Here is a 26,172-nt window from a genome sequence, read left to right as displayed (position 1 = left end):
CAATAGTACCCCTGACAGATCAAAGATGTAATTTGATATAGTTTATAATACTAGAAGCAAATTTAATGTACAAGCTCTGTAAGACCTATCAACAAATTTTTTTAACCACCGCTATGGAGTGCAACAATGCAAAAAGTAGTCTCTCTAACCATAGAATGAAGAAATAACATTAGAAATATGTCTCTAACCTTGTCTGATAACAAGATTACAGCACAAGGGACGGGAACCAAGTCGTATACATCATACAGTTGGTAGCCAAATCTGTTCTCTCTGTTTTAATCTGTAGTTGAGCGAACATTATTTGCCTTTTTTGTGTCATTGATTATTACACATATTGACATTGATAAATTATTAAATTAATTTATTGAGTTATTTCTTTATATTCCTCACAAATTAAACTCTGTATTGCCATTCAAAATTACCATAATGAAATATATATAAATATACATATTCTTCAAGTAAGCGAATCTTGTTAACTAAGTGTTTTTTCCTCTTTTTCTGTTTCCAACACTAATTACCCTGAATTTGCACTAACTAGGGCTATATCACCAACACTGATACAGTCTGAATTAAATCATTGTTCACTTAAATCGCTACAAATCTAAAAGATTCTTCGTGATTGTAACATAAATCACTAAACCGTCATATTATATGAACTTATATGATATACATTTTTCAAGTGATACTGTTTTGGTTATAGCTTAATGATTAGGTTTATAATAAATTTACTTTTTTAAAATCTAAAATAAAGGTAAAAATGGTAAAAGAATAAAAATATTATTTGGAAATGTAAGATAATTTTTATTTTAATGACATATCCAATTTTAATTTGATTATGTTATACATAAATATTAATTCTTTTAACTATATTATATATAATAAGGAATGACTAAGATAAAATTAAAAAATAAATAACACAATTAACTTGGAAGTATGCAAATAAAAATTAAGAACACTGGTCTGAAAATTGTACTTTTTAACTAGTAAAATTTATAAACATTTGCAATTAACACATCTGCTGATCATAAGGCAATTTAATGCTTAGGTTTTTTAACTCGCGGTTCCAATGATCCTAGAAAATAATTAAATTAAAATATGCTTTAATAACATTAAAATAGGAAAAAAACTCACTCATATCTTTGAGATTATTAATATCTTCTACGTTTTGACCAATAACTGTAGCGACTACTTTATTTATATCTAAAGCAGATTTCTGAGTAGTTGGAATCTTATTTGATTTTTTTAATGCCGGCAAAATCTTGTTGATATCAATATTCCTCAACAATTCGGGTTTCTTAATTTTCAGTTCGTTGATTATCAATCTAGCAGCTGCTTCAACAGCAGTAGTATGTACAATATTTTCATCTGTGTACAATGGGCACCTAATAATCATTAATAAATGTATACATTTTTAAATATTATATAATTTATTAGTTGTCAATAAAACCTACTTATTTTCCATCACTTTTTGGTGGTAAAAATGAGCATAATTAGAATCAACTGGCTGTCTACATATGTAACACATTTGTTTACCACAACTGCAAGTCATTTTGTTGCATCCATCTTCCTTGACAAACTTACGTTTACAATAATAACAAATTCTATATTGAATAAGCAAAAGAAATTATAGATGTATAAAATAATGTTAATATAATTATCAAAATTTCAACGACAAATCTAACTTGGTTACCTTATGAGTACTTCAGTCATTTTGTTTTCAATCATAGTTCTGACTTCTACTTCTGGTGCTTTTTCTATTTGATCACATCTGTATGGGAAATGACTTTCTTCTCGACATTGCCTAAAGATTTAAATACATTTTTTATTTACACACGATGAATAAAAGAAAATAATATTAATAATAAAAAAAATCTTAGAATACACAAATAATAAGTTATTTGATTAGAATAAACACCAAATGGCTTTTTAATAAATATCATAATACATAATAATTTATTTAAATACAATATACCAATAAAATAATAAATGTTTGTAATAAATTGATAATTTAATACAAAATAGAATAGGTGTTGTAACTTTATGTCAAAAGTCCGAGAATAATCAGAGTAAGAGTTATATCTAAATACTGTAAGGAAAATTCATTTACTTCCTCACTGTAGTGACATAATAAAAATTTAGTATCTAAAAAATAAATCTTCCAGCAATTTAGTTTATTTTGAACATAATATAACTGTGGTTCACTGTTTAATTGTTTAGTTAACTCCTGATTTAATATATACAATACAATTATATAACTTAATATAAACATAAATTTATTCTAACTTTAATTTAAATGTAAATATAATATCAACTAATAACTAATGACCATAGTAGCTGATGTAATAATGTTCAATAAAAAAAAACTACAATTTTTTTACCTGCAAGTTTCTTTTTTGCATTCAGGATTCAAACAGTTAATAATCTTGAGATCTGGGGATAAAATAACAGAATAATCACAAAATGCACAAGTTTCAAGTCCTTCAATATCAGCTGCTTTAATTTCTTGTGCTTGCTTCAATCTCATAATACGTTGATATAGTTTGTCATCAACAATACTCTGAAAATATACAAATTATAAGTCGATTAAATAACAACTAAGTAATGAAAAATAAATACTTACTTTTATCATAGTTAGATTGAATTCTTCATTACAATTAGCAAAGCACTTAATATCCACCTTACTTCCACCAACTGCAACTTCTGTACCTCTATATATATATAAAAAATAAAATTTAGATAAAATAAATACTGAAAAAATAACATACAATACATGACTGTTCAATTATTTACTTTTTTATACAAGAAGAACAAAATGTATGCCCAGCTGGACAGGAAAACACTTCAGTAGTTAATAGTTCATTATCGAAACAGCATTCACAAGTGTTTAGATTGCCAATACACTTAGCCTATAAAAATAATAATTAACATCAATTAAATATCACATTAATGATATATTATTTTAAATATTTTACTTCTTCCACTTGAATTCTATGTATAGTTTTTACAGACTCAATATAATTTAGAATTTCATCTTTATGATCAAGGTATGCAATCTAAAATAATCATTTATTTATTTATTTATTACAGTATGCATAGAACATCAATAAATTAAATGTTATAGTTACTTCTTTTAAAAATTCAATATTTTCTGTTGTCTTATAATTAATCTGATGACGACTACCAAACGATTTTCTTTTATTTTTTAAATAAACAGGTTTAGGATCAGCTAATAAAGAGTCGAAAGCTTTTGATAAATTGAAACTATGTTTAAGTAATTCAGCACGTAACTTGGCCAATGAAAGAAGATTGAATCTAATAAAAAAAAAATGAAAAACATTCCAAGATTAATATTGAATACATTAAAAATTGCTAAAAGTAAAACTCACCTATCACTTAAATAAGACAGTGATTCATTATAATGTATAGTAATTGAATTCACTTTAATATTTTTGAAGTAATTAACTGGATCAGGACACATCTTTAAAAACTCTTGAACTGTGAAATTGTCTCTTAATCTTTTTACAGTAGCCAAATGATTAACACGTTCATTGTACTCTTGAAGTCTAGGATAGCTTTTTTTATTTGTAGTAATTTGACCAATGAATTCGTATAGTTTTTCATTATCATAGGCATAGTATTCTCCAACTAGATCTAAGTAAATGGGATCAGCATCTGGCATAATATCTTTTAAATTGTTGGTTAATTGTACAGCTTCAGGAGATTGGATTATTTTTTCTTCAATTTGTAGTGTTAAAAGAGTATCATCTAAGTTATTAATGTTTATATCAAGTTTAATCAGCAAATACAAACGGCTTATATCACTATGAATATTTATTATTTTCATAACATTTGACATATAATTTTTGTATAGAGTTTGCCACCCATAATTATTAAAATTTGAATAAGCAATACATTCCGCTAGTGTAGTTGGGTTTTCAAATAATGATGCAGTTAAAGTATTAGCCTAGAAAAAAAAAATACAAGTTAATGTGCATATTTTCGTTTACGTAACATCAAATTTGAATAAGTAGATAAGAAAATATACGGAAAATAAATAAATATTTTAAATTTAATTCACTCTAATTAATGCTACAATACGTCTTTTAAATATACAAATACACAATATTTCAAAAAAAAAAAAAAAATATATATATAACAATAATAATAATACTTTGAACTCAATCATTAATTCAAGCTAAATTAAAATTTAAGTTATTTGTTGAATTAACGCAGTATTAATAACTACAACTTCCTAATGTTGTTTAGTTTTTACTTTTAAAAGACAAGGTTAACTTGCAGGATTGTGGTCATAATATAAGGGGGGCTATTACTTAAGGAGAAGTCCTTTTATCCAAAATAAGTTCATTTATTATTAATTAGATGTAGTAAAATAACATGTTGACATATTGTGGCCTCTTTCGACTTATGGCCCGAGGATATACACAACCCCCTTTCCTTGATCCTTCTCCCAGTGGAAGTAAAGTAGCTGAGAAGTTTTCAATATTTAATATTTAACTTACCATTGTTGCCATTTTCGGGGGGATTGAACTCAATTAAGGTAGTATCGAATCTTAAATGCAGCCAGTATGCAGTCACAGCTTAAATTTTGTAAACGCCGCAATATTACAATATTTGAAGAACGAAAAGGTCACAGATAACATTTGATCAGGACATCGGCAGGAACGATATGAAGTACTGTTTGGCCATAGAAATGCAACAATCGTCAACAATGATCAATTCAAATCATTGGAAAACCTTCGTCGACGGTTGGCATTGTTATTACTTATTATAAATGTTGTTGAACATTAAAACAAAACTATCAATTCATAGTATCATAGTAACATTAAACACAAATTAAAAACGTCACTGTAAAATAAAATATTTATAGATCTGAATTATATATTGTACAATTTATATAATTATAACTTTATAGGCATATCGGATCAATCACCACACAAAATCCCAAGAAAAATACTAAACGGTTGTAGATTTTGGTAACCGAGTAAGAGGTAACAATAAAATAATAATTATTAATAAACGTAATATTTCATTACCTGTATTATATTATTATTATAAATATAACTTCTAAGTACTAACTATACCAAGTAAATTATTAAATTATATTATTGTACACAAAAATATTCGCGCACATGTTTTTCCCTTATCATGCGTATGATATTTTTAGTGCGCCGATCGCACAGACTGAACATGATTACATGTTTAACAGAATAAACTGATTACCGCGTACTAGTAACCACTAACCACTAGGCCAGAGGTTCCCAAAATACGGACTAAGATATACAGGACTGGCATCAGTGAAGGGGTTCGAGTGAAGGGGTTTGTGGGTCTGTCCATGAAAAATTATAGATGAGGCGGTGTACGAAGGTAAAATACTTTTTGAGCCCAAGCGCTATCTAGTAGTTGAGTTCATCAATAGACTCAAAAATAGTTCCTCAATACCTATTCAAATATATTTATTTTATTTTAGTTTCTTAATTTCAATATTTTTATTTCTTGTATAGCTGTATGTAATATTGTAATATACATTACATTTACATTACACATTGTATACATTTTCTGTATGTTGTTTTTATTTATTTTGTTTATACAATTATGAATTTTTAAGTATCTAGTTTTGTTTTGTTTTATTTTTTTAATAATATGGTTAATACATGTGCTATACTTAATTGTCTAAGTCGTATGGGCGATAAGACAATTAAATATTCCTTATTTCAATTGCCTAAAAATGATTTGGAACGAGCAAACTGATTGAAATTTATTAATAAAATTACAAATAATCCTACACATTTGTGCGAGTTATATTTTACAGCTAATGATGTAATTAGTAACTACATATAGCTTTTGGAATAGCTTTAATTAGAGAGCCTAGGCTATATAAGATCTATATAGCTATATAGGCTCTCTAGCTTTAATGATAATGAAATGGTAAGAAACTAAACCAATATTTAAATATATTATGTTGATATGGTTATAATTGTTTTTAAATTTATACATATTATAATACATACTTTAAATCTTATATTTAGAATTATCAAAATTGTAAAAAGGCTAGATTAAGACCTAATGCTCTACCATCTGTTACTAATATTTCTGTGGAAGTTAGTGAAGTTAGTCCTAATGTAAAATGTCGGAGCTCGGAGGGAGCCAATATGGCCACAAAATGATTTTGCAAATGTACAATTAAACTCAATTACAATAATCAAAAATGAAGTACCTACCTACCTACATATTGTACATTTTTCAAATAATTTATAAATCTATATAATAAACTTTTTTATTAATTAATTTAACTTTCAGAAAATGGTAAATATGTTTGATGAATTATTAAAATATGAAAATTTTGATTTACCAATTAGTTGGAGAAAATTTGGCAACCAAAATGCAATAACATATTTTTATTTAACATATTATGGAAATGAGGTTAAGAGTAATTTTAAAACACTGAAATGTTTTATATTTCCATTAAATTAAATATTAAGTTTTTAGAAAAAGCAATAGTTTTATTTGCTGAAAAAAAATGCATGTATAGGTAGGCCTAATGCATTTAATTTTCCAGGTATTTAAATTTAGTTTTTATAATTATAAATTATAATCATGATTATTATGGTTTTAGTGAAGTTTTGACCATCAGTGTTCTCCAATTCTTCAAACAGAAAAACGTTGTTCTTTAAATTAATAGAAATTATATAAGTAATTTAATTTATAGAGATACAACTTAAAAACACTTATTTAGGTTCAAATAAAATTTGGCTCCTCTAAATTGTAAATACCTGACAATTTTAAATAAGAAAGGTGTGGGAATTTCGAAAAATTATGAATAAATTTAGAGTTTATAAATGGAAACGTGAAACTCCAAATAAAGAAACAATAAATAAGTACATAGGATACACCCTTACTCCTACTTGCCTATCTTCTTTTAAAAATATGCAAAAAGCAAAATATAAATTGAAGAAAATAAATAATAGGTATCCATGTATATTACTATATTAGACTAAACTATAATTATGTTAATTCATATAGGTTATTACAGTATTATGTATATTACCATTGGTTTTATAATATACTTTAATATTTTTATAATATAATAAATTATAAAATCAATGATATTACATATTATATTTTTTTATTATTATTATACCTAACTATTTAACTATTATTATGTATAATCAGTTGTATAATATGCAAAACAAAATTAAAGAATTGCCTCAAACCACTATTGATATATTTAAAAAAAATAATAACTCAAGTGAGCCACAACAAATTTTATTAAACGAAATTATTGAAACTTGAAAATTTGCTAATCCCAAGAATAGAAGATACTCAGATAGCTGAATACTTCTCAGTATTATTTTTCACATTAGGTAGGTGTATAATATGCATATATAGCTTCACCGAAAATACTTAACAATTTATAAACTACTTATTTCTCAGATCTCCAACTACTTATATATTTTTGTGTGACCAAAATGTTATTCCTCTACAATGCTCTCATACTGTGAAAATATATTTATCATGTATTAAGTCCTCTTGTGGATTGGATGATCAGTTTTTTCAGTTACCTATTTTAAAAAAAAAAATAACTATGTTATCCAAGGAATAAAAGCATGGTATTTTGTTGTTCGATGAAATAATACTCCGTGAAAGTATTGCTGTTAAATCATCCAACTTAAGCTATGTAGGCTTCGAAAATTTTGGAAACGAAATACATGCTTCAAATACTAAAGCTAACCATGGTTTGGTATTTATGTTTCAAAGCTTGTCTGTCAATTTTTGACAACCTGTAGCTATTTTCACATCTACTGGCACAGTAGAAGGTGTATTTCACTGTAACACATTAACATAGCTTTATTAGTATTAAATTATTATTTTATAATTTTTAGGTATTATACTTGTGCAATTAATTATTAAAGCAATTTCTTTATTAGAGAATTATAATGGTGTAAAAGTGGATATTGTTTCCGATGGTGCACAAACTAACAGAAGACTTTGGACTGAACTAGATGTTAGTAGATCTATAAACAATGTGAAAAATTAATTTCAAAATCCAATAGATGAGAGACGATCCATTTATGTATTTTCGGATGTTCCTCATTTAATAAAAAATATAAGAAATAGACTCAATTAAAAGTAAGTAAATAATTAAAATTTGTTTTTTATATAATGTTTGAAATATATATTTTTATTTAATAGGTACATCCAGATAGACCTCATGTAAGTTGATTTCATTACCAAAAGGTTTATGAATTGGATGTATCTCAAAATACAGTTGTTCCAACACGTGGGTGTCCTAAAATCACAGAAAGACATTTAAAACTGGATACATTTTCGAAAATGACTGTGAAATAGCAACTTAAGTAATTATCTAACATTATTATATTATTTAGTGATAAATACCTATTATATTTTTCAAAATTGTGATTTCCGCTTTTGTTAAAGATATTTAATGAATCTATGGCATGGTTAAATTATATATTTTAACCATGGTCCTGAAAAAGTCATAATATACCAAGTGTTAAGGTTTAAGACGTTATATTTTTTTTTAACTGGGATAAAAAAATATAGCGTTAACTGTTGAACCAAGAGCCAATTTAGTCATTTTTGTGTTAGAAATTCAAAATTTGACGAAATTGGATTTTATTAAAGAAACGATTTATGATATTATAATGTATCATTTACAAAAATATTAATCGATTTAATCATTGAAATTTGAAAAATCCAACTATTTATAAAATTAGACATGCCACATGCGTATGCCATGGTTTATAAATAATCATATATAGTGGAACCTCGATAACTCGAATTTCAAGGGAGGTTAAAGTTAATTCGACTTATGTATTTTTCGAGTTACAAATATGTATTGCATTGACTGTATGATAACTTGAATTTCTTTTTGTCCCTATGGAATTCTTATACATAATTAAAAAATAATTGCAGGGAATTGCAACTTTTCACGATTACGTAGTATGTATACATTACTATATATTTTATGTAGTGTGGATAAAGTATGTTAATATTATGTCGTCTCCATTTATGAACCGAACAAAAAATAAATAAATAAAATTTGCCTCAATATATCAACATAACATGTCTTATACTAATTATAATTTATATACTTTTATATTAATAGTTTTTAAAATTTTATTCATAATATTGTGTTGTAAGAATTTCTTGATTACTAATATTACTGTAATGAATATAATAAAAAAGTCTGCAAAATAAATATGCAAATGGAAGTCCTTGTTCTATAACAATTATATATTGTGTAATTGTGTAAGTATAATTATTTATCGAAGCTATTCACTATTTTGTCCAAATTAGAAGGTTCTTCAAATATTGTAAATATTTAGTGCTTTCATGCCTTTCCTAAATTATTGTATACCTCTGTCACTTTAAAAAATTCTAACTTTTTACGGAATGAAAAATAAATTATAAATAATTATGTTCCATTATTGCAGAAATCAATATATTAATTTCCTTGCAAGTTCTATAATATACTAACCTACTACTAATATATAATATTTTTTCTAATAATTGTACAACATCAAAATTAAAAATATTAATTGGAAATTACTATAAAATATCTTAATTACTTTAAAGTAAGTTTATAACAAGAGTATACCCACAGCAATAATTAACACTTGCTTGTTAAATTTTAATAAAAATAAGTCACTTGTTGTAAACGTCACCCTTGAATGTATTCGGCAGTTAGTGTATAATATATTGTTATATCATTGAATATTGATGTAATAGTTTGCTGTTTGTACGGTTGGCCTACTTTTATATTCTCGTGTTGCATGGTCCAGTCTTTAGGCATCACGTCGAAGTTTCACTAGTGAGTCGCTCTTGCTTAATGCGTTAACAAGTAACTAATATAAAAATAAAATAATTACGGCTGGATGAAACAAAAATTGATTTTATGTTTATGAGAATTTAAGAAAAAAAGTTAAATTAGAGTAAGGTAGTGTTAGTTTTCAAGTAATCGTGTTATTTACACTTCGTTATAATCGGCTTGTGAATTAAAAAAAAAAAATGACTGAAAGTAATCTTTTGTGCGCTTGCATGCTGCGGTTGTCTATTCTTGTCGGTCTTCTATCAGTTGTGGTCACTATAATCTATTATACGCCTATTCCTGATTTTGGTAATTATACTTATTATGTATCTATATATATTTTAAATATTCATATCCTCAATGGTGTTATTCATTTTGTATGCTTTATGATAAATAACTATCTATACTTTATATTAAAATATGTGCGAGTATTTAAAAGTATAATAATAAATATCTTAACTATTTTTAGGTGTATTATAGGTAGTTTTGAATTTTTGAGATTTCTACGTGTTTAATACATAGATATAAATTGATTTAAATGTAAATATAGCATATATTATAATATATTGTATTAAAATGACGATCAATGATCAATATTACATTTTACAATATGTTTTATGTAAAAACATACCCAATTAATACAAATGTTTGGGTATTTCAAAATAGCATACTATTATACTATATAATACGATTCTCGTATTAGTATATTATTTATAACATACTTTGAAGATGAAAACATAAAAATTGTTTTGTATTTAACGAAATTTGAGGTTACCTACATGAATACACTTTTTATATGTTTTATATTATGACATAATTTTCCTTGAATACATATATTTTAAACTAAGTATTAGTTAATTTAGCCAAGGTAAAATATACTGCGACTTAAACGCCTGGTCATTCACGTTTAATGTTCCTTATTTATTTCAATACTTCGTAGACAGGTACATAATACATATAGATGGTCATCCCATCGATGTTATTTATTAATTTGCTTTGAATGACTATGGTCTATGATTATTTTTCAATAACTATTACTAGAAAGCCTATATATATGTATCTTATATAGGCTCTCTAATTATTACTAGCCAGGTATATATTTTTATTATTTTATAATAAAGAACATGGTTTTGAGTTTAAATTTCTATTATATCCTTATTTATAGATGAGTATTGAGATTTGAGAAAGCCACAATGACAAAAAAATATTAGATATTTATTATAAACTATATTAATTCAAACGTTTTAAAGTCTGGTGAAAATAGTGTTGTATTAATAAACGAGTGAAAGCTATACGATTGTAATTAGAATCGCTCATCAAAAACACAATACGCATTATGCTACAATCAATATAGTCACACACTATACCTATTACCTATGTTGTATAATACTGTATGGTATTGAGTTGTTAGTAATAAACTATTTCGTAAATGTAGTATGGGTTCAATAGAAATAAAAACATCATATCATATGATCACATGGGCATACAACAGAATATGTATAATGTATATTAAACAAAATCTACAAAATCTGTGAGATAAAGAGAGAGATTAGTAACATATTTAAACCGGAATCATCAAGACCTAGGGCCTAAGAACCCCTAAGGTATATTCAAGTTGGTAGGCCATAAGACCTTTATTATATTAAAAAATACTGAACATTTTTTTTAAAATTTAAATCATATTTACGGGAAAAATAATTTGATTTAATAAATGAAAAAAAATCTATAGCATCAAACTTATTTTGGCATAATCATTTATTGATTAAATTTCTTTGTTTATGGGGAACCCACCTCCTACAGTCTTATGGCCACTAAATTTTATGCTAAGCAACTAAGAGAGATAGACTTATTTTATACCCGGTTATAGATTGCTAAGGATTTTTAGCGTTATTAATTTTCCTATAGTACCGATTCCAATATTCGTGTACAACTTGTGCATATTTACTTAAGCAAGCATAAACTTTATGAAAAATAAAATAATTATTTGATTACATAATCTAATTAAAATTGAGTCCATTCGAGAGTAGTGATAAAAGTATATATATTGAGCTTTATAAAAACAAATAGTTCCTGGTAAATTATATTTTAAACTCCTAAAATTAATTAAAAAAACAGTGTATATATTTTTGAAAGACAAAAGCATAAATAGAAGTCATACGCATTTTACATACACAGTATTCGAATTGGAAAAAATCAAGAAGTTCAATTATTGGTTTAAGAACAGTGTTCTAATAAGTGAAAAATGATTTAAAATAAATCCGAGATTTGTTTTAACCCTACAACCTTTCAGCAATCAATCCTTAAACAAATAGTTAATTAATCTATAATAATATCTACCCCATTATTTCTAAGTGTTGAATACTTCTAACAATAAATTAAAATAAATATTTTTGTTATAATGATTAAAGTCAAAATTAAATAAATAAATTAAAGTTGAATAAAAATGAATTTTAAATCTTAATCAATTGAATTCATTTAATTTTATATTTTTATTTTTTTTTAATTAAAATTAAAATTTTATTTCATAGAACATATAGTTATAAATTATAATTATATTCGTAATTATGGTTTAATTTTTTAGTTTATTTCTTTTTAGGACAACATTATTCTTCGGTGGATATTTTTTCACTGTATGTGTACTGCAAGGTATACGATAAAACATAAGAATTTGGTTTAAATAATTTTAACTGAGGCAAATACATAATGAGCATAAGTGAAGGAATATGAGCTGAAACATTTTATTTCAAAGTTATTTAATTGTTCATAATACTAAAAGCGTGAGAAACGGGTTTTCACCATACATTTTAAAAATTGAGATTTAGGGCATGAGCGTATTTACCGATTTTGTACCATATGATGGCCACGCTGTCTCTTTATGCAAGAGGCCTGCAGAGTTGCAGATGTCTAATTATACGCCACATGTAACTACAGGTAAGCCGAGTAAGACATTCTAGGTTAAAATAAAACATATTTAAAAAACACACATGTTTTACCATAATGTAGTGATATGAATATGAATATTATAATTAACTATAAAATAAAAATAGATTATTTTTTTAATTAACAAATTGATAACCTACTTGGATTTCTTTTGATAATTTATCACTGTGTTTGTTATATGTTTTAACATGAAAATATATCAGTATTGTTAAAGTAAATTTATTTTCTCAAATGTATGAGTATGGTATGCATTTTCAATCTACGTGTATACTATTTATATATAACAACTAATTATGTAATTATATAATAATCATTTACTCATAAATCGTGTTGGTATTGTATTTAGAATAACCGTACAATACAACGTACAATAGATGCAATAGTTTTTTATTTGCGGTATTGTGACTCGAAAATAGTAAAATAACCAGTGGGAGAAAGTTAAGACTTAACAATGCATCAAGTGTATGATACTAATGTTAGATTGGTAAGTATTAGTTGAAAGGGAAATTGTGGCAATAGTCGTTTTCCGAGGATAGCGCATTATACATGTGTAAGAGCTAGAGTGCAGTGAAGTATGGCTCCAGTAAGACAGTTAAAAGGTTTTAAAAGTAGAATTTCAGTAGTTTTAGGCATAGTTACGATTACAGGGTTAGTTTTATGGAATACAAAGTTACCAAGTGAGTACTTACAACCACTAATTAGTGTTTTGTTAAGAATTTAATGAAAACAATTAACGAATCATTCAATACAATATTACACTCATATTATTATGAATTATGATTTTGATAGTTGAGCATAATAAGTATTAGGTACCTTTAAGGATTAAGTATAGATTATAGCTGTTAAGTTATAATGACAGTTAAATAAAAATTATAACAATATTTATAATACTTTTTTTAGAAGCTTCAAAACAAAATTGTGATAGAGAATGTCATGAACTGGATTGGCCGTTAATTTGTAGATACAAAATTGTGCTGGAGACTCAAAATATTCAAAAGTAAAAAGTCGTTTAATATAATATTTTTTATGTAGTTTATCGCTTTACTATTTATTTTTAAAAATGTAATTACTTTTTGTTAATGTGTGATTAGTCCAGTGGCGTATTTAGGATTTATTTGAGGGAGAAATATGACTAAAATAGTTTTCCTCCCTCCACTCTAAATACATGAAGATACTATCAATTTATTATAACTTTATACCTAAAATATATTATGTATATCGGGTTTAAAGCATAATAAGCAACAAAAAAAGCACATGATTGTTTTTAAAATGCAAAAAAGAAGCATATTTATTAGCATAGCATGACCAAAAATTAACGAGAACTATTTATAAGAATTAATTTAAATAAAAAAAAAGAATTAACTACGTACCATGTATATTTCCCTAGATTTTCAGCAGTGAAACTGACCCTATTGTCCGACGTTATATTTTTATACGTAGAAAACGAACTCCCTACATCCACTGAAGTGAACGGTGCATACAAAATGTTTCAAATCACAACAATAAATTTTAAATTTTGAAATGGTCGATATCGATGTTATAGGTATACTGACCGTATAGGTACTGTAGGCTACATGTAGATCGATAATCTTACGTTTAATATATTTTAATAGGTAAACAAACCGATAACGAAATACGAAAACAATAATGATCCAATATCCACATTCTGGGTTTTTACATTTCTTATTAATTAATTTGTTTTTATTACTATAGCATAATAAACATACAAAAATCCACAGCTGGAAAAGTTTAAAAAAATAATTGATTTATTTGGAATTTATAATGACGTGAAACGAATTTATGTAGACAAATTAGCCTTCTAGGTTTTTTAGCTATTTCGTCAATAATTTCTTCAACATCCAATCTTATGTTGTTAAGAATTTAAAGCTCTGTAAGCCCGCATGCATTCTGGACTAAAATTTAAACAATTAATAAATACAAAAAATATTTCATTAGTGAATAGGGAATATATACTTCTTTTATACGAGTAGAATTTCTTAAATATGTTTTTAATCTTTTTATACAAGTTAGCTAATACAGTGATATAAGCTAAAAAAAAGGTCAAGGGGGAGATATATCTTCTTCATCACCTCCCGTAAATACGCCTCTGTATTAGTCATTACAGTGAATTGAACTATATATTATCAAACTGAAAAGTAAGAACATTATCATTGTTTGCAAATTGATTTTTACGATAACACAATTTTTAAGGATTGATTTTTAAAATTGGTTCTGCTAATGTAAATTTGCAAAGTTACACAAACAGTTACTATCCTAACTGTGTGTGTTGCGTTACTTTGAACATCAATACATCATACTTAAAATCCGCGTAAAGTCAAAACATTTTTTATTTTATTCATAGTTTTAATAGATTTAATATAAATGTATGTAGTGTAAAAATTATGTATATTATTATATAAAGTCTTACAATTAATGTTACTTATTTATAATGTAAGTTATGATAAATTAACTAATAAAATAATTATATTTTAGCGATTGTCAAAAGTGTTCTTCAAACAATCAAACGGAATGCCAACATGACATTTATTGCGATAGATTTTCAGAGAAAATCATTACTGCTAATAGACAAGTTCCTGGTCCATCTATAAGAGTATGTTTGATGACTTTATTATGCTATCTAATTTATTAAATAATTAAATAATTTTATAATTCTTACATAATTACTACATTATTACTTAACATATGTATTGAACTATTGACAGTAATAATGATAAATAATAGTAATGATTAATTTAATTTATGATTCTAGTAAAGTATTTAATCATTTTAAACGCAAGGAGCTGTCAAACCCATTTACATTAATACAATCTAAGCATTCCAATCCAAATTTCTTTGTAAAGTAATTTAAGCCTCTACTATGTTTCAAACGATATTTTTCAAAAAAATCTCTAATCCCAATAGTAGAAAATGTTGACTAGGTTCTACTTACATCTACACTCCAATCTTCACAGCTCCGTGATCTTAAAACTTTTCATCTTAGAAATAGTGGATTCCTAATGACTTCAGAAGGCGCCTAAAACGAACCTGGTTGTGTGACCTATTAATTGGCTAATCACTCACGGGGTTCCATCACTGATTAAATTTTATGTAAAGTCCTCAATTTCTAAATTATTTAATTTAATCTTACCTATTTCATTAATCTTTAAATATAATATGTGCTTATTGTAAAAAAAAAAAATATTTACAGATTTTATGAATTTTGAATTAAAAAAAAAAAATGATAGTAATAACTAAGACCTAACTAATAAAAACTTTAATCATACTTAGATATTACTACTCTATAATAAAAATAAAATAAAATGACGAAATTATAGTTATTGAGGTACACGAATAGCTTGTAAATGGTTAACTACGTATTAAAAGTCATTAGAGTTGGTATATCATATCATAAAGATATTATATGGAATATTGTGAATTGTTAGTACTTTAGGATTTGGATCTAATAATAAATAATATAATTTTTAAAACAATCGTATATTTCTAGATAGATTTTAGTTAGATTTAGAAATATATTATTAAAATAAATTGTTAACTAAAAAAATAGGACAGATATCTTGAAATTTATTGTGTCTATAATCAAAATGTTTTAATTAAAATTTTTTTCTGGCATATCTTTATATCTTTTATAGATATCTATAGATAAATTATTCAGTTTTTTTTTTAAAGACGTGCTACTGATAAAATCTAAAACTTAGTATTTATAAATAGTTCTTTATAAAAAAATTTATCATTATTTTTGTTTGTATAATTGGAATTCGTCAAGTGCAGATTTTACTATGAAATAATAAAAAAGAATATTGTTAATTACAGGTTTGTGAAAATGATATAATGGTAATAGACGTTGTTAACCGAATACCTGGTCATAGTGTTTCGGTACACTGGAGAGGTCAGTGGCAAAAAGAGACTCCGGTAATGGATGGTGCACCTATGGTAACACAATGTCCAATACTACCACATACTACATTTCAATATAAATTTAGAGCTGCTCAAGCAGGAACTCACTGGTGGCAAATATTATCGGGTAAAATAATAAAATTCATAAGAATTTAAGTAAAATTCTTAACATAATTTATTCTTAAGACAAATGATAAGAATTTTAGAGTTAAATATAGTGTACATGATATTTTATATGTCCTATATCTATTCAATTCAACAAAAAACAATAATTTTTGTTTCAATGTTTGTTTTTAATAATAGATTTTTATAGATTTATACTTTTACAATTTTTTACGCACACATACTATATAACATTGTGTATACTCACTTGGAAAATAAGTAGCATGTAAGAAGCATGTACCTACATTTTATTTATTTATATTGTTTGCTATATAGTTTCTATATTTAATCTTTATAATTTATAGCTATCATAATATTATTCATATGATCATATATTAATAAACAGGTGACGAGTTGTCCGATAGAGTATTTGGAGCATTTATAGTGAAGCAGTCCAAACGAAAAGAACCGCATGCCTCCATTTACGACTTCGATGAAATTCCACACGTTTTACTAGTGGAATATACTTCAATCACTCAAAATGGTATCAATGAAATGCGTATAAATGGAATCGCATCGAACTCGGTAAATAAAATTATTCAAGATATCGTATTAAATAAATTTGAAATAATTAACAATACAAACCATCTTGTAATTGACTTTATGATTAGAATTTATAGGTTTAGAGATTGCAACTGATAGATGAATAATTTTTCGTTTAATTAAAAATGTCATATGAATAGTGAGTAGTGGTGATGTTATAATTAGTTTTTACTACCTACACGTAAAAAAACTATACCACATACCTACCTGTACCGGTTACTACCTAATATTCGAAACCCAAAATATCTATACCAAACACTACAATAATATTAATATCAAACAGCTCTGGTGAATGTAAAATTTGTATTCTAAGAGCATATTATATGCATACATGCACTCACTTCTACTTGTATTTTATAAATTAAGCATTTGTGTAAAATATGTGTCGACCACTGATCAAAATAAAATACAATTTAGAGAGAACCCTTAAACAATTAAATACAACTTAACTATTACCTTAATTGCAAAATTCATAAATTAAAATCATATTGGTTTTTATGTTGATTTTAGTCGATCACTGTAGAAAAAAATAGCAAGTACAGATTCAGAATAATAAATACAGGAGGAGTTTCGCAATGTCCAATAGAAATAAAAGTGCATAAACATCATTTAACAGTTATATCAGTAGACAGTCATTCGATTGAACCTAAACCAGTTGACGTTATTCAAGTTGAACCAGGTTAAGTTTCAAATAAACATGTTTATAACATTGTAAAATATATTTATTATTTAACTCAAAACACTCCTATCTCTGTGTGTTTAAAGGTGAAACATTAGACTTCATTTTAACAACAAGCAAAAACCAAGGAATTTTTGACATGACGGTTAGTTCAGAGGGTCACTGTAAGGACTCTAATCACACACACACGTTGTATATACAGTACAATTCTACATTACATAATACTATTTCAGATACGAATAATCTTGTACAACCGGTGAGTATATTATATTGAGTTCATACGAAAAAAATATGATAATGATAAATAATGTATTTTAAAGTTAACACAATTATCATACGCCATAAACAATAAATTGTATAAATAATAATCCATATTTTAATGTAGGTACCTATTTTATAAATTATGTTTGTAGAAAAATACATAATATTATATGAATATAATTAGCGCTTAAGTGTTTTGCAAGCATTTATATGATATCCGTCCCACGCATAATATAATTATAATTAGTCATAATGTGATTCTAAAAATAATTTTTTTTTAGAATTCAATAGATTAGGATTTCTTTTTTTTTATTACCTAAAGTTTTGAAAATTATAGGTTAATGAACAACCGCTGTGATTCAAACTGCGATTTTATTATACTCCTGATAAACAAATAAGCTAGGTATCGTTAAAAAAGGCTCCATACACAGGAATCTTTCTTTATTCTATTATAATAATGTTGGAGTTCACCCAAATCACATTTACAGACTATTAGTCCATTCAATTTTGCTTGCTAGTATGAATAATAATATTATATTATATCCCCGGCTGATTGTGCACTTTCATATCGATGATAATTATTAATTTCTATAGACGGTAAAACAATGGAATTGCATTGTACAATTTACAATTTAATAGAAATAATTAATGAATGTTACCTAAATAAAAAAGTATAGTGTTTGATTTATTATAAAGTACTTGTATTCGACTAATCGATTCATTGTATTGTTTTTTTTTTTTTTTTTTTTTTTTTTTGTAACTATCGTTATAAATTATAATAGTATGTATTTCGAGTCTTCGCATGGTTAAATAGTAAACAAAAATAAAATAGAAGTTCAACTTTCTTATCAAAGGCAGAGTGATCTAAATTATTTTTTAAAACACAAACGCTGTTTAGTTAAATTTGTTTTGTATGTTTGTCAACTTGGCTCTGGAGCAAACTAACCTTTAGGCCATAACCTATTCGTCCTATTCTGTACTCATAAGCGTTTATTATTTTGATAAAAAATGTGTATGATATTATGTCATCCTTATCACTAATCTTATTATTTAAAAAGATAATAACTTACAACATTTTAATGTTTTCGAATTCTAATAAGACTGAACACGGGAATCGACGCTTGTCCATTACTAGTCTAACAAGCTTACCTTACGAGTTGTCTGCTGTTAAATTGAAAAATACAATTTATTTAGGATTTTCTTCAATTAAATATCAACTTAGTGGTAAGTTAACAATTAAAAATGCATTATCAAATTATCGATTTAACCATAAATAACCTACGAACGTTTACAGAAGGAAGCTGGTCATTGCCGAATTTCAATAATATGTCTATGGTGCTACCTTCCGCCCCACTGCTGTTGCAACAGCCTGAAGATGTGATAGTGTGCAATGCAGAAAATGTGCCACTCAAATGTCAGTCTAGTATCACATCTTGCGAGTGTACGCATGTCATTGACTTGCCGTTTGGTTCTGCTACAGAATTAGTTATTTTCGATACAGGTACATAAAACACACACACACACATATTATTATGAGTAAATCAGTCTTAGAACATTATCATTAAAATATTATTGTCATTGTACATCTCGATTCAAATCATTAATAAAAAAAGACGTCTGTGATGTGACCGCGTCGAGAACTGCAACATATAGGTGTTATATATTTAATATTTTTTGTAAATACGTAATTGAGTTACGTAGAAAGTTTTGTGATGTTTACAAATCGATTACTATAGGACTTACATTTATTAAAAGTAAATATTAAGTGTAAAAGGTAAAATCTATACATATAAAATATAATATGAAATTTTTTAAATATACAAGCATGACGTGAATTTTCAGCCGACGAGTATAAAATGTTATGTATATATAACTAGTAGTCATTTTTCTTGTACTATTGATCAATATTATACGAATATAATACATATTTGTGAATAAATTACGTTCGCATTATATTCGTACCTGAAATAACCACGAAATATATGTAACAGTAAAGTTTTCTATTTAGTATTTTGATTTGAAAATATTAAAAAAATCAGTAGGGAAATGTTGATTTTTAATAATAAAAAAAAAATGGATTAAATAAATCTGTTTCAAATGTATTTTTATTTTTTTACGAATCATAATATTATATCTTATGCATATATTTTAAGCATTAGAATTGTATTTTATACGTTTAAAATGTGAAATGTATGTTGAATATATATTTTATATTTTCGTCTGTTTATTTCAGAATTAATCTGCTAAACTATAGTAATCATTTGTTAAAGTACCTAAACATATTTTTCTTAGAGCACACGCTGTTTAAAACGGACAGATCTCATTCGTTTTATTTGCATGGACACAGTTTCTACGTGGTCGGCCAGAGGAGCAAAGCGTTCGTCAAGTCAGCAGATCATGCAAAGAAGTTAGACAGTGATGCGCATTTAGTACACAGGAAGCTCGACAGGTCGGTGTTGAAGAACACCGTTGTCGTGCCAGCAGCAGGTGTATCTGTTGTACGATTTATCGCTGATAATCCCGGTAATGATCTACCATTAACCTAACCCTAACTTAAATAGTAAGATTCTAATCTTATGTATAAGAAAACCACGTCCTAAGTAAAAACATTAACATTTATTAATACAAGAAGGGTCTTTATAAACAGATCTTTTGTAAATTAATACACACAAAAGGACGAAAACCTCGTATTAATATAAACGCTTTTGTTTAAAAATATCATTCCACAGAGTTGCCTAAGACGACAATTTTAATAGCACACTTCACATTTATTAAAAAATTCATTAAAAACATATTATTATTTCTACAGATAAAAAACACAATGAGTTGTTTTCATTTTCAAATTATTAAATTTTAAACATTAAATATTTCTTCATTTCGAATATTAAAAGTATGAATATTTTAACATTTAAATAAATATAAATAGTTATAAAAGTGGAAGATGATTTATAAATGCATTTTAAAAAATAATAAAATACTTATAACAGTTAAAACTAAATAAATGATTTTTTATTAAATAAATAGTTAAAGCGTTAGGTTTTATATTTTTCGAAAAATTATTATTTATAGAACTAAAAACCTACTATTATACAAGTAGATTGTAATAAATAAATTTATCCGATTTTTCAGATTTTGAAAGAATTGAATTTTTAATTTATCATTTATTTCAAAAACTTTTCTCTGGTAGTAAAAGAGTATTAATAAAGTTTTCAGTGTATAGCAGTGTTTTAATTTATGGATCAGAAATTGAATCCAAATGGTACATTTAAAATGGAAATTAGTCAGTTTCTTCAGCTTGCTGTTACAAATTTTAGGAAAACTTAAGTATTCATAGAACTGCCATTGAAATATGGGAAAGAAAAGCTAGAAAAATAAGTTTCAATTTAGCCTCATTCTGTATTTAGATTAGTTTTATGGAATGGCATTTATTACTTTCAAATAAAAATCACAAGACACCACTATCTTACATGTGCAAAGCTTGAAAACTCTATTCCCGTCTTGGTTTTTTATTATAATATTTATAAAATCTTTTTTAAACAATATACATTTTTATATTAACTTTGAGAGAATTTAAGAACATTTTAAAAATGTGTGAAACTTTAGTCGTTCAACTTTTAAACATTAAACACATTTAGATTAAAAAGATAAGTTTGCATTTTTTTTTAGATTTGTTTTATAATTTTTTTTAAGTTTGATTTTTATCATCACTTTTATAAACTTAAAATATTTAACTCAAACTTGTATAAAATAAAAAATAAATAAAAAATGTCATCATATCTTAAAAAAAAGTTTTAATTGTTATATTGTTAGATAAAAATATAAAACAATTGTAAAATAATTAATAGTAATAATTAATTTAATAATTATATTTTTCCATATTAATAAAAGGAAATTTCTAAATTATAATTAATCTTTTTTGATGTGCTCTTTTTAATATTTAAAGTTTAAACTAACACTAATTTGATTAAAATACTAATTTTAATGGTATATATATGGTTCAGCTAATAAATTATCCGTGTTGATAATAATTTATTTTTTAAAATAAATATTTCAAGAATTATTATTTTTTTAATCTATTTTGTGTCTACTGCGTTAGTTTTCTTAGTTCTCTACCTATAAGAATATTTCAAATGATAGAGGCTATTAGTGTTTACGAATTTTTCAATGGGATATTGAAATTTAAACATTTTGACGAAATTTATTAAAATTACGGAAATTCGCAAACAATTTTGTGGTTAGAAATTCATTATGTATTTTTCTTTTATATCTTAAATTTAAAAATTATAATAAAAGATTCTTCGTAAATAATTAATGTTGGAACTATACAATTTATAATATATACAAACATGTTTATTTTTTAAGACATTTGGAAGTGTACATTTGGTCGAATTACATATTTAAATGATAAATAATGATGTTAATTATATTTTGTTTATAACTTAAAAACATCAATCCTAGGGACTAAACATTTTATCGTAGGTTAATAATTTTACTATACATTTATTCAATGAAAATTTCAAAATATAAATGGAGATTAATATTAAAGTTTTACCAATTTATACCATTAACCTATTCACACTACCTTTTTTCCGGTTAGGTGAACGGGCAGTAGTGACTCAAAAGTTAATAACTGTATAATATAATATGGTATAAATATAAATTATTATAATAATTAAGCATTAACAATATAAGAAATGAAATATTTTCAGAAAGAGTTAAATTAACCTACAATTATACCAATTATTATAAAATAAATTACTTAAATTGCAATGTCAAAACAAATTTAACACATATCCATGATTACAATCGGATGACCAACTTTTATGGACTTTTGATCGACCTATGTGTTTATTCGATTATAACGATCGACCAAAAAAATAGAGATGCTTATAATTAAAAATATATACTATGTATATTATACATGTATGTATAATGTATATATAGGGGAGTCGCGATAGACTTGTTGGCCACCCCTGCATTACAGTGTTCTATTATCTCCCTCGAACATTCTATACATCAGAGCGGTATACACTAGCTTACATTTTTTATACTATAGTGCTATTGCGATTAAGTAACATACCATAAACAGTAATACAATTGTTTTCCCAATAAAATAATTACCTATCTACCTAAGATTAGAAAAATATAAAACAATGTCATTTAAATTAGATCTAAGATTTCGTCAGCCTAATAACCCTAAACTAAGATTTTAGTTTAAAAGTTGAATACAAACAGTAATCAATGAGTTTTTAAAAAGTTATACGTAATGTAAGTATAAGTAAAAATATAAAACTTTAACATAATAATAAATAAATGTAACATTTTTCTGATGATTAATTTCTGTTTACTTAATATTGCCAAACTAGTAAAAATTGTCTGATTATAGGCGGATAAAATATATTAATTAAACTTTCAAGTAATAAAAGTTAATATTTTCTCAATATAATTGTTTAAATAATATGTTACTACAAATAAATAATTGTATGTTTCAGGATATTGGTTATTCAGGAGTGAAAAAACTTCCGAATGGTCCAGCGGCTTGTCATTAATATTTAGAGTGACAAATCCCACTGGAAATTTTCCTCAAGTACCTGAAGACTTTCCTAAATGTGGAAATTTCATAGGACCAGAATTTTTTTTGGCTTGATTTATATTGAAATATTTCAATCATTGTTACCGTATTAATATTGATCTCTGACATTATTTTTAAGTTGTTTGTTAAGACAGGCTGTAATAGTTTTAAATATGAATGTTATTTGTAAATCTAATTTTTTTTAAGAGTTAGTAATTTATTATAAATCAGTTTGTATTGTTTATAACCATTTCAATACATAAAAAAATATTATGTACAATGTATTACTAGTTACTACCAATAATTTATTTTATATACTGATGAATTTGCTTATGTGTAAACAAAACTTGATATCTGTACCCTATAAGAGCATTTTCTATTATTTGATCTTAAGCTCAATTAAATAGTGATTATCAGTTTTACATTTAAATTATTATATACATTTTTATTTATATATATATTATTTGGATTTTGTTTTCAATAGTTCTTCTTAATGTGTATCGATTAATATTTTATATAAGTAATGTGGTTAGTCTTAAAAAAGTATTAGGTACTATGTTTGTTGCTTCTGTTTGTGGTTCCGGGATTTCATGTAATTGGTTGGGTTTATTTTGTTTTATTCTCTGTGAACTTATTCTGTTTCTGTACTACCTATATTGAAGACATTCAGTTAATAAACTTAATATGTTTTATTATAAATAAATTAAAAATGGAAGATTCTTGGTTGGCTATTAAATAGCACAAAGTAATTCTCTAAACAATATAAATATATAATACGAGGTATAAAAATATTATCCAATGCCTCATATGGGCTTTCACATTTTAACTTTGAAGCAAGTTACAAGTATATTTTTTTGTTGATTTTAAAATATTTATAGCTTGCTTAAAAATTAATGTAATATACCTAAAAAAATCTTTGGTGTGAATAATATCACAGAGTTAAATATAATTAATTCAATTATAAATTACATTATTTGATAATATTCTTATTTTTAAATTTCATAATATACCGATTCACTATAATAATAACAATTACAGAAAAAAAAATTAATGATTATAAAATATGAAATTTGCTGTTACCGGATATGATATTATTTTAAAGTGATTGTTGTGAATCTTCTTTACAAGTCTTATCTCAGAATTTTTATTACCAATTCGTCCACTTCTATACTATAATTTACTAATTATTGAATACAAGTATAAATTGTAAGTATTCAAAAAACCTTTTTTCTTTAAAAAAATATTGATACATTTTATTATAATTCGATGAACTTTTGAGCCATAAGAAAATAATTTATTATTTGAATTGCATATTATAATTAAAATAAGAAGATACCTTAAATATTATATGTATTTAATAAATATATTTTAAAAAGGTTAATAGTATTAATATTATTTCAAATAAAATGTAGGTACCTAATGTAATTAAAAAATAATACCATAGCAATGACCATTTAGATACCTAATTAGGCATTAATACGGTTACTAATAAATAAGTGATTAGAAATTAGTGATTAGTGATTATTATATGTTTATTGTTTATATTTGATATATTTTTATGAATAATAATTGTTATTGTTGTTTCTGATATAAGTGTTATAATTTTTATATATTACACAATGTTGAAGTAGTAGGACCTATCTATAATTTTTTGGGGGAGTTTCTTAGTTTTTGATTTAAAATATATTGTTAGAACAAAATGCTAAGTAGACCAGAAGTTTAAAAATATAAATCATAAGTACAAAATATCAATAACAAATTTTCGACTTTATTTAGCAAAATCATGTTAATTATAATTTAGGCGATAAAAACTAATATGTTGCAAATAAAGTAAAAAGTAAAAATAAGTTAACGATGTATACTTTAGAAAATAATATATTGATATAAAATAATTACAACTAAAATTAATTATAAAGTTACCGCAAAATAAAATATTATATAACTTAAAAGATAAAAGTATAATACCTAATATTTATTGTGCTACAAAACGTAAACACCGCTAAGTTATTAATGAACTTTTTTTTTCTTTATGATACAAAATATTCACCTTGTTATTTATATTAAAATGATTCATTGCAGAGCGCTTTAATTTTTTTATTTAAATCGAACTCATTAATTTTTCATTTACGATGAAATGTAAGTACCCATAAGTACGTCGTTAGTTTATAAAATAATTAACCGAAAACGTTTATCTACATTTTTGTGTTATACTCATTGAATAAAATTGTTGATGGTTTGAAAGGCTATAAA

The 26,172-nt window shown here is 25.2% G+C and overlaps 2 protein-coding genes and 1 long non-coding RNA gene across 7 annotated transcripts; 1 reads left to right on the top strand and 2 right to left on the bottom strand.

Moving 5' to 3' along the window:
• Nucleotides 1-777: 777 nt before the first annotated feature.
• On the bottom strand, nucleotides 778-5,232 carry LOC114122207 (E3 ubiquitin-protein ligase RNF216-like). Of its 3 annotated transcripts, XM_050199170.1 has the most exons (12): nucleotides 5,055-5,232; nucleotides 4,521-4,866; nucleotides 3,387-3,964; nucleotides 3,126-3,312; nucleotides 2,973-3,053; nucleotides 2,791-2,906; nucleotides 2,621-2,708; nucleotides 2,379-2,557; nucleotides 1,691-1,801; nucleotides 1,452-1,601; nucleotides 1,132-1,382; nucleotides 778-1,072 (listed from the first exon to the last, which is right to left on the bottom strand). In XM_050199170.1, exons 2-12 carry the CDS (start codon nucleotides 4,530-4,532, stop codon nucleotides 1,035-1,037), a joined length of 1,791 nt encoding a protein of 596 aa, XP_050055127.1. In that variant the 5' UTR covers nucleotides 4,533-4,866; nucleotides 5,055-5,232; the 3' UTR covers nucleotides 778-1,034. The 3 variants fall into 3 exon arrangements, with proteins under 3 accessions (XP_050055127.1, XP_050055132.1, XP_027840598.2); XM_050199175.1 differs by lacking the exon at nucleotides 4,521-4,866 and having other exon boundaries at nucleotides 5,055-5,228; XM_027984797.2 differs by lacking the exon at nucleotides 5,055-5,232 and having other exon boundaries at nucleotides 4,521-5,038.
• Nucleotides 5,233-7,464: 2,232 nt separating this feature from the next.
• LOC114122216 (uncharacterized) lies at nucleotides 7,465-9,928 on the bottom strand. Of its 2 annotated transcripts, XR_007603694.1 has the most exons (6): nucleotides 9,797-9,928; nucleotides 8,416-8,507; nucleotides 8,251-8,308; nucleotides 7,911-8,033; nucleotides 7,751-7,845; nucleotides 7,465-7,580 (listed from the first exon to the last, which is right to left on the bottom strand). It is a non-coding gene; the product is annotated as an uncharacterized LOC114122216 (long non-coding RNA). The 2 variants fall into 2 exon arrangements; XR_007603693.1 differs by lacking the exon at nucleotides 7,465-7,580 and having other exon boundaries at nucleotides 7,648-7,845.
• LOC114122215 (uncharacterized) lies at nucleotides 9,847-25,720 on the top strand. Of its 2 annotated transcripts, none has more exons than XM_027984806.2 (11): nucleotides 9,847-10,159; nucleotides 13,691-13,787; nucleotides 15,284-15,401; nucleotides 16,622-16,832; nucleotides 17,214-17,392; nucleotides 17,921-18,089; nucleotides 18,176-18,345; nucleotides 19,451-19,574; nucleotides 19,645-19,851; nucleotides 20,643-20,873; nucleotides 23,843-25,533. In XM_027984806.2, the coding sequence occupies exons 1-11, from the start codon at nucleotides 10,051-10,053 to the stop codon at nucleotides 23,995-23,997; spliced, it is 1,770 nt and encodes a 589-aa protein (XP_027840607.1). In that variant the 5' UTR covers nucleotides 9,847-10,050; the 3' UTR covers nucleotides 23,998-25,533. The 2 variants fall into 2 exon arrangements, with proteins under 2 accessions (XP_027840607.1, XP_050055141.1); XM_050199184.1 differs by lacking the exon at nucleotides 9,847-10,159 and adding an exon at nucleotides 13,299-13,467 and having other exon boundaries at nucleotides 23,843-25,720.
• Nucleotides 25,721-26,172: the final 452 nt, after the last annotated feature.

Source organism: Aphis gossypii, chromosome 1 (assembly GCF_020184175.1).
Source record: "Aphis gossypii isolate Hap1 chromosome 1, ASM2018417v2, whole genome shotgun sequence".
NCBI lineage: Eukaryota > Metazoa > Arthropoda > Insecta > Hemiptera > Aphididae > Aphis > Aphis gossypii.
The sequence above is the reverse complement of the archived record's forward strand: the minus strand, read 5'-3'. Positions and strand labels throughout refer to the sequence as shown.

Coding starts and splice junctions, on each gene's coding strand:
- LOC114122207 (XM_050199170.1), bottom strand. Junction 2,907..2,972: donor ATAGAATTCAAGTGGAAGAA/GTAAAATATTTA, acceptor TTATTTTTATAG/GCTAAGTGTATTGGCAATCT. Junction 1,602..1,690: donor ATGACTGAAGTACTCATAAG/GTAACCAAGTTA, acceptor TATTCAATATAG/AATTTGTTATTATTGTAAAC.
- LOC114122215 (XM_027984806.2), top strand. CDS start 10,051: ATGACTGAAAGTAATCTTTTGTGCGCTTGCATGCTGCGGTTGTCTATT. Junction 18,346..19,450: donor CGAATAATCTTGTACAACCG/GTGAGTATATTA, acceptor AATTCTAATAAG/ACTGAACACGGGAATCGACG. Junction 20,874..23,842: donor ATTTATCGCTGATAATCCCG/GTAATGATCTAC, acceptor TGTATGTTTCAG/GATATTGGTTATTCAGGAGT.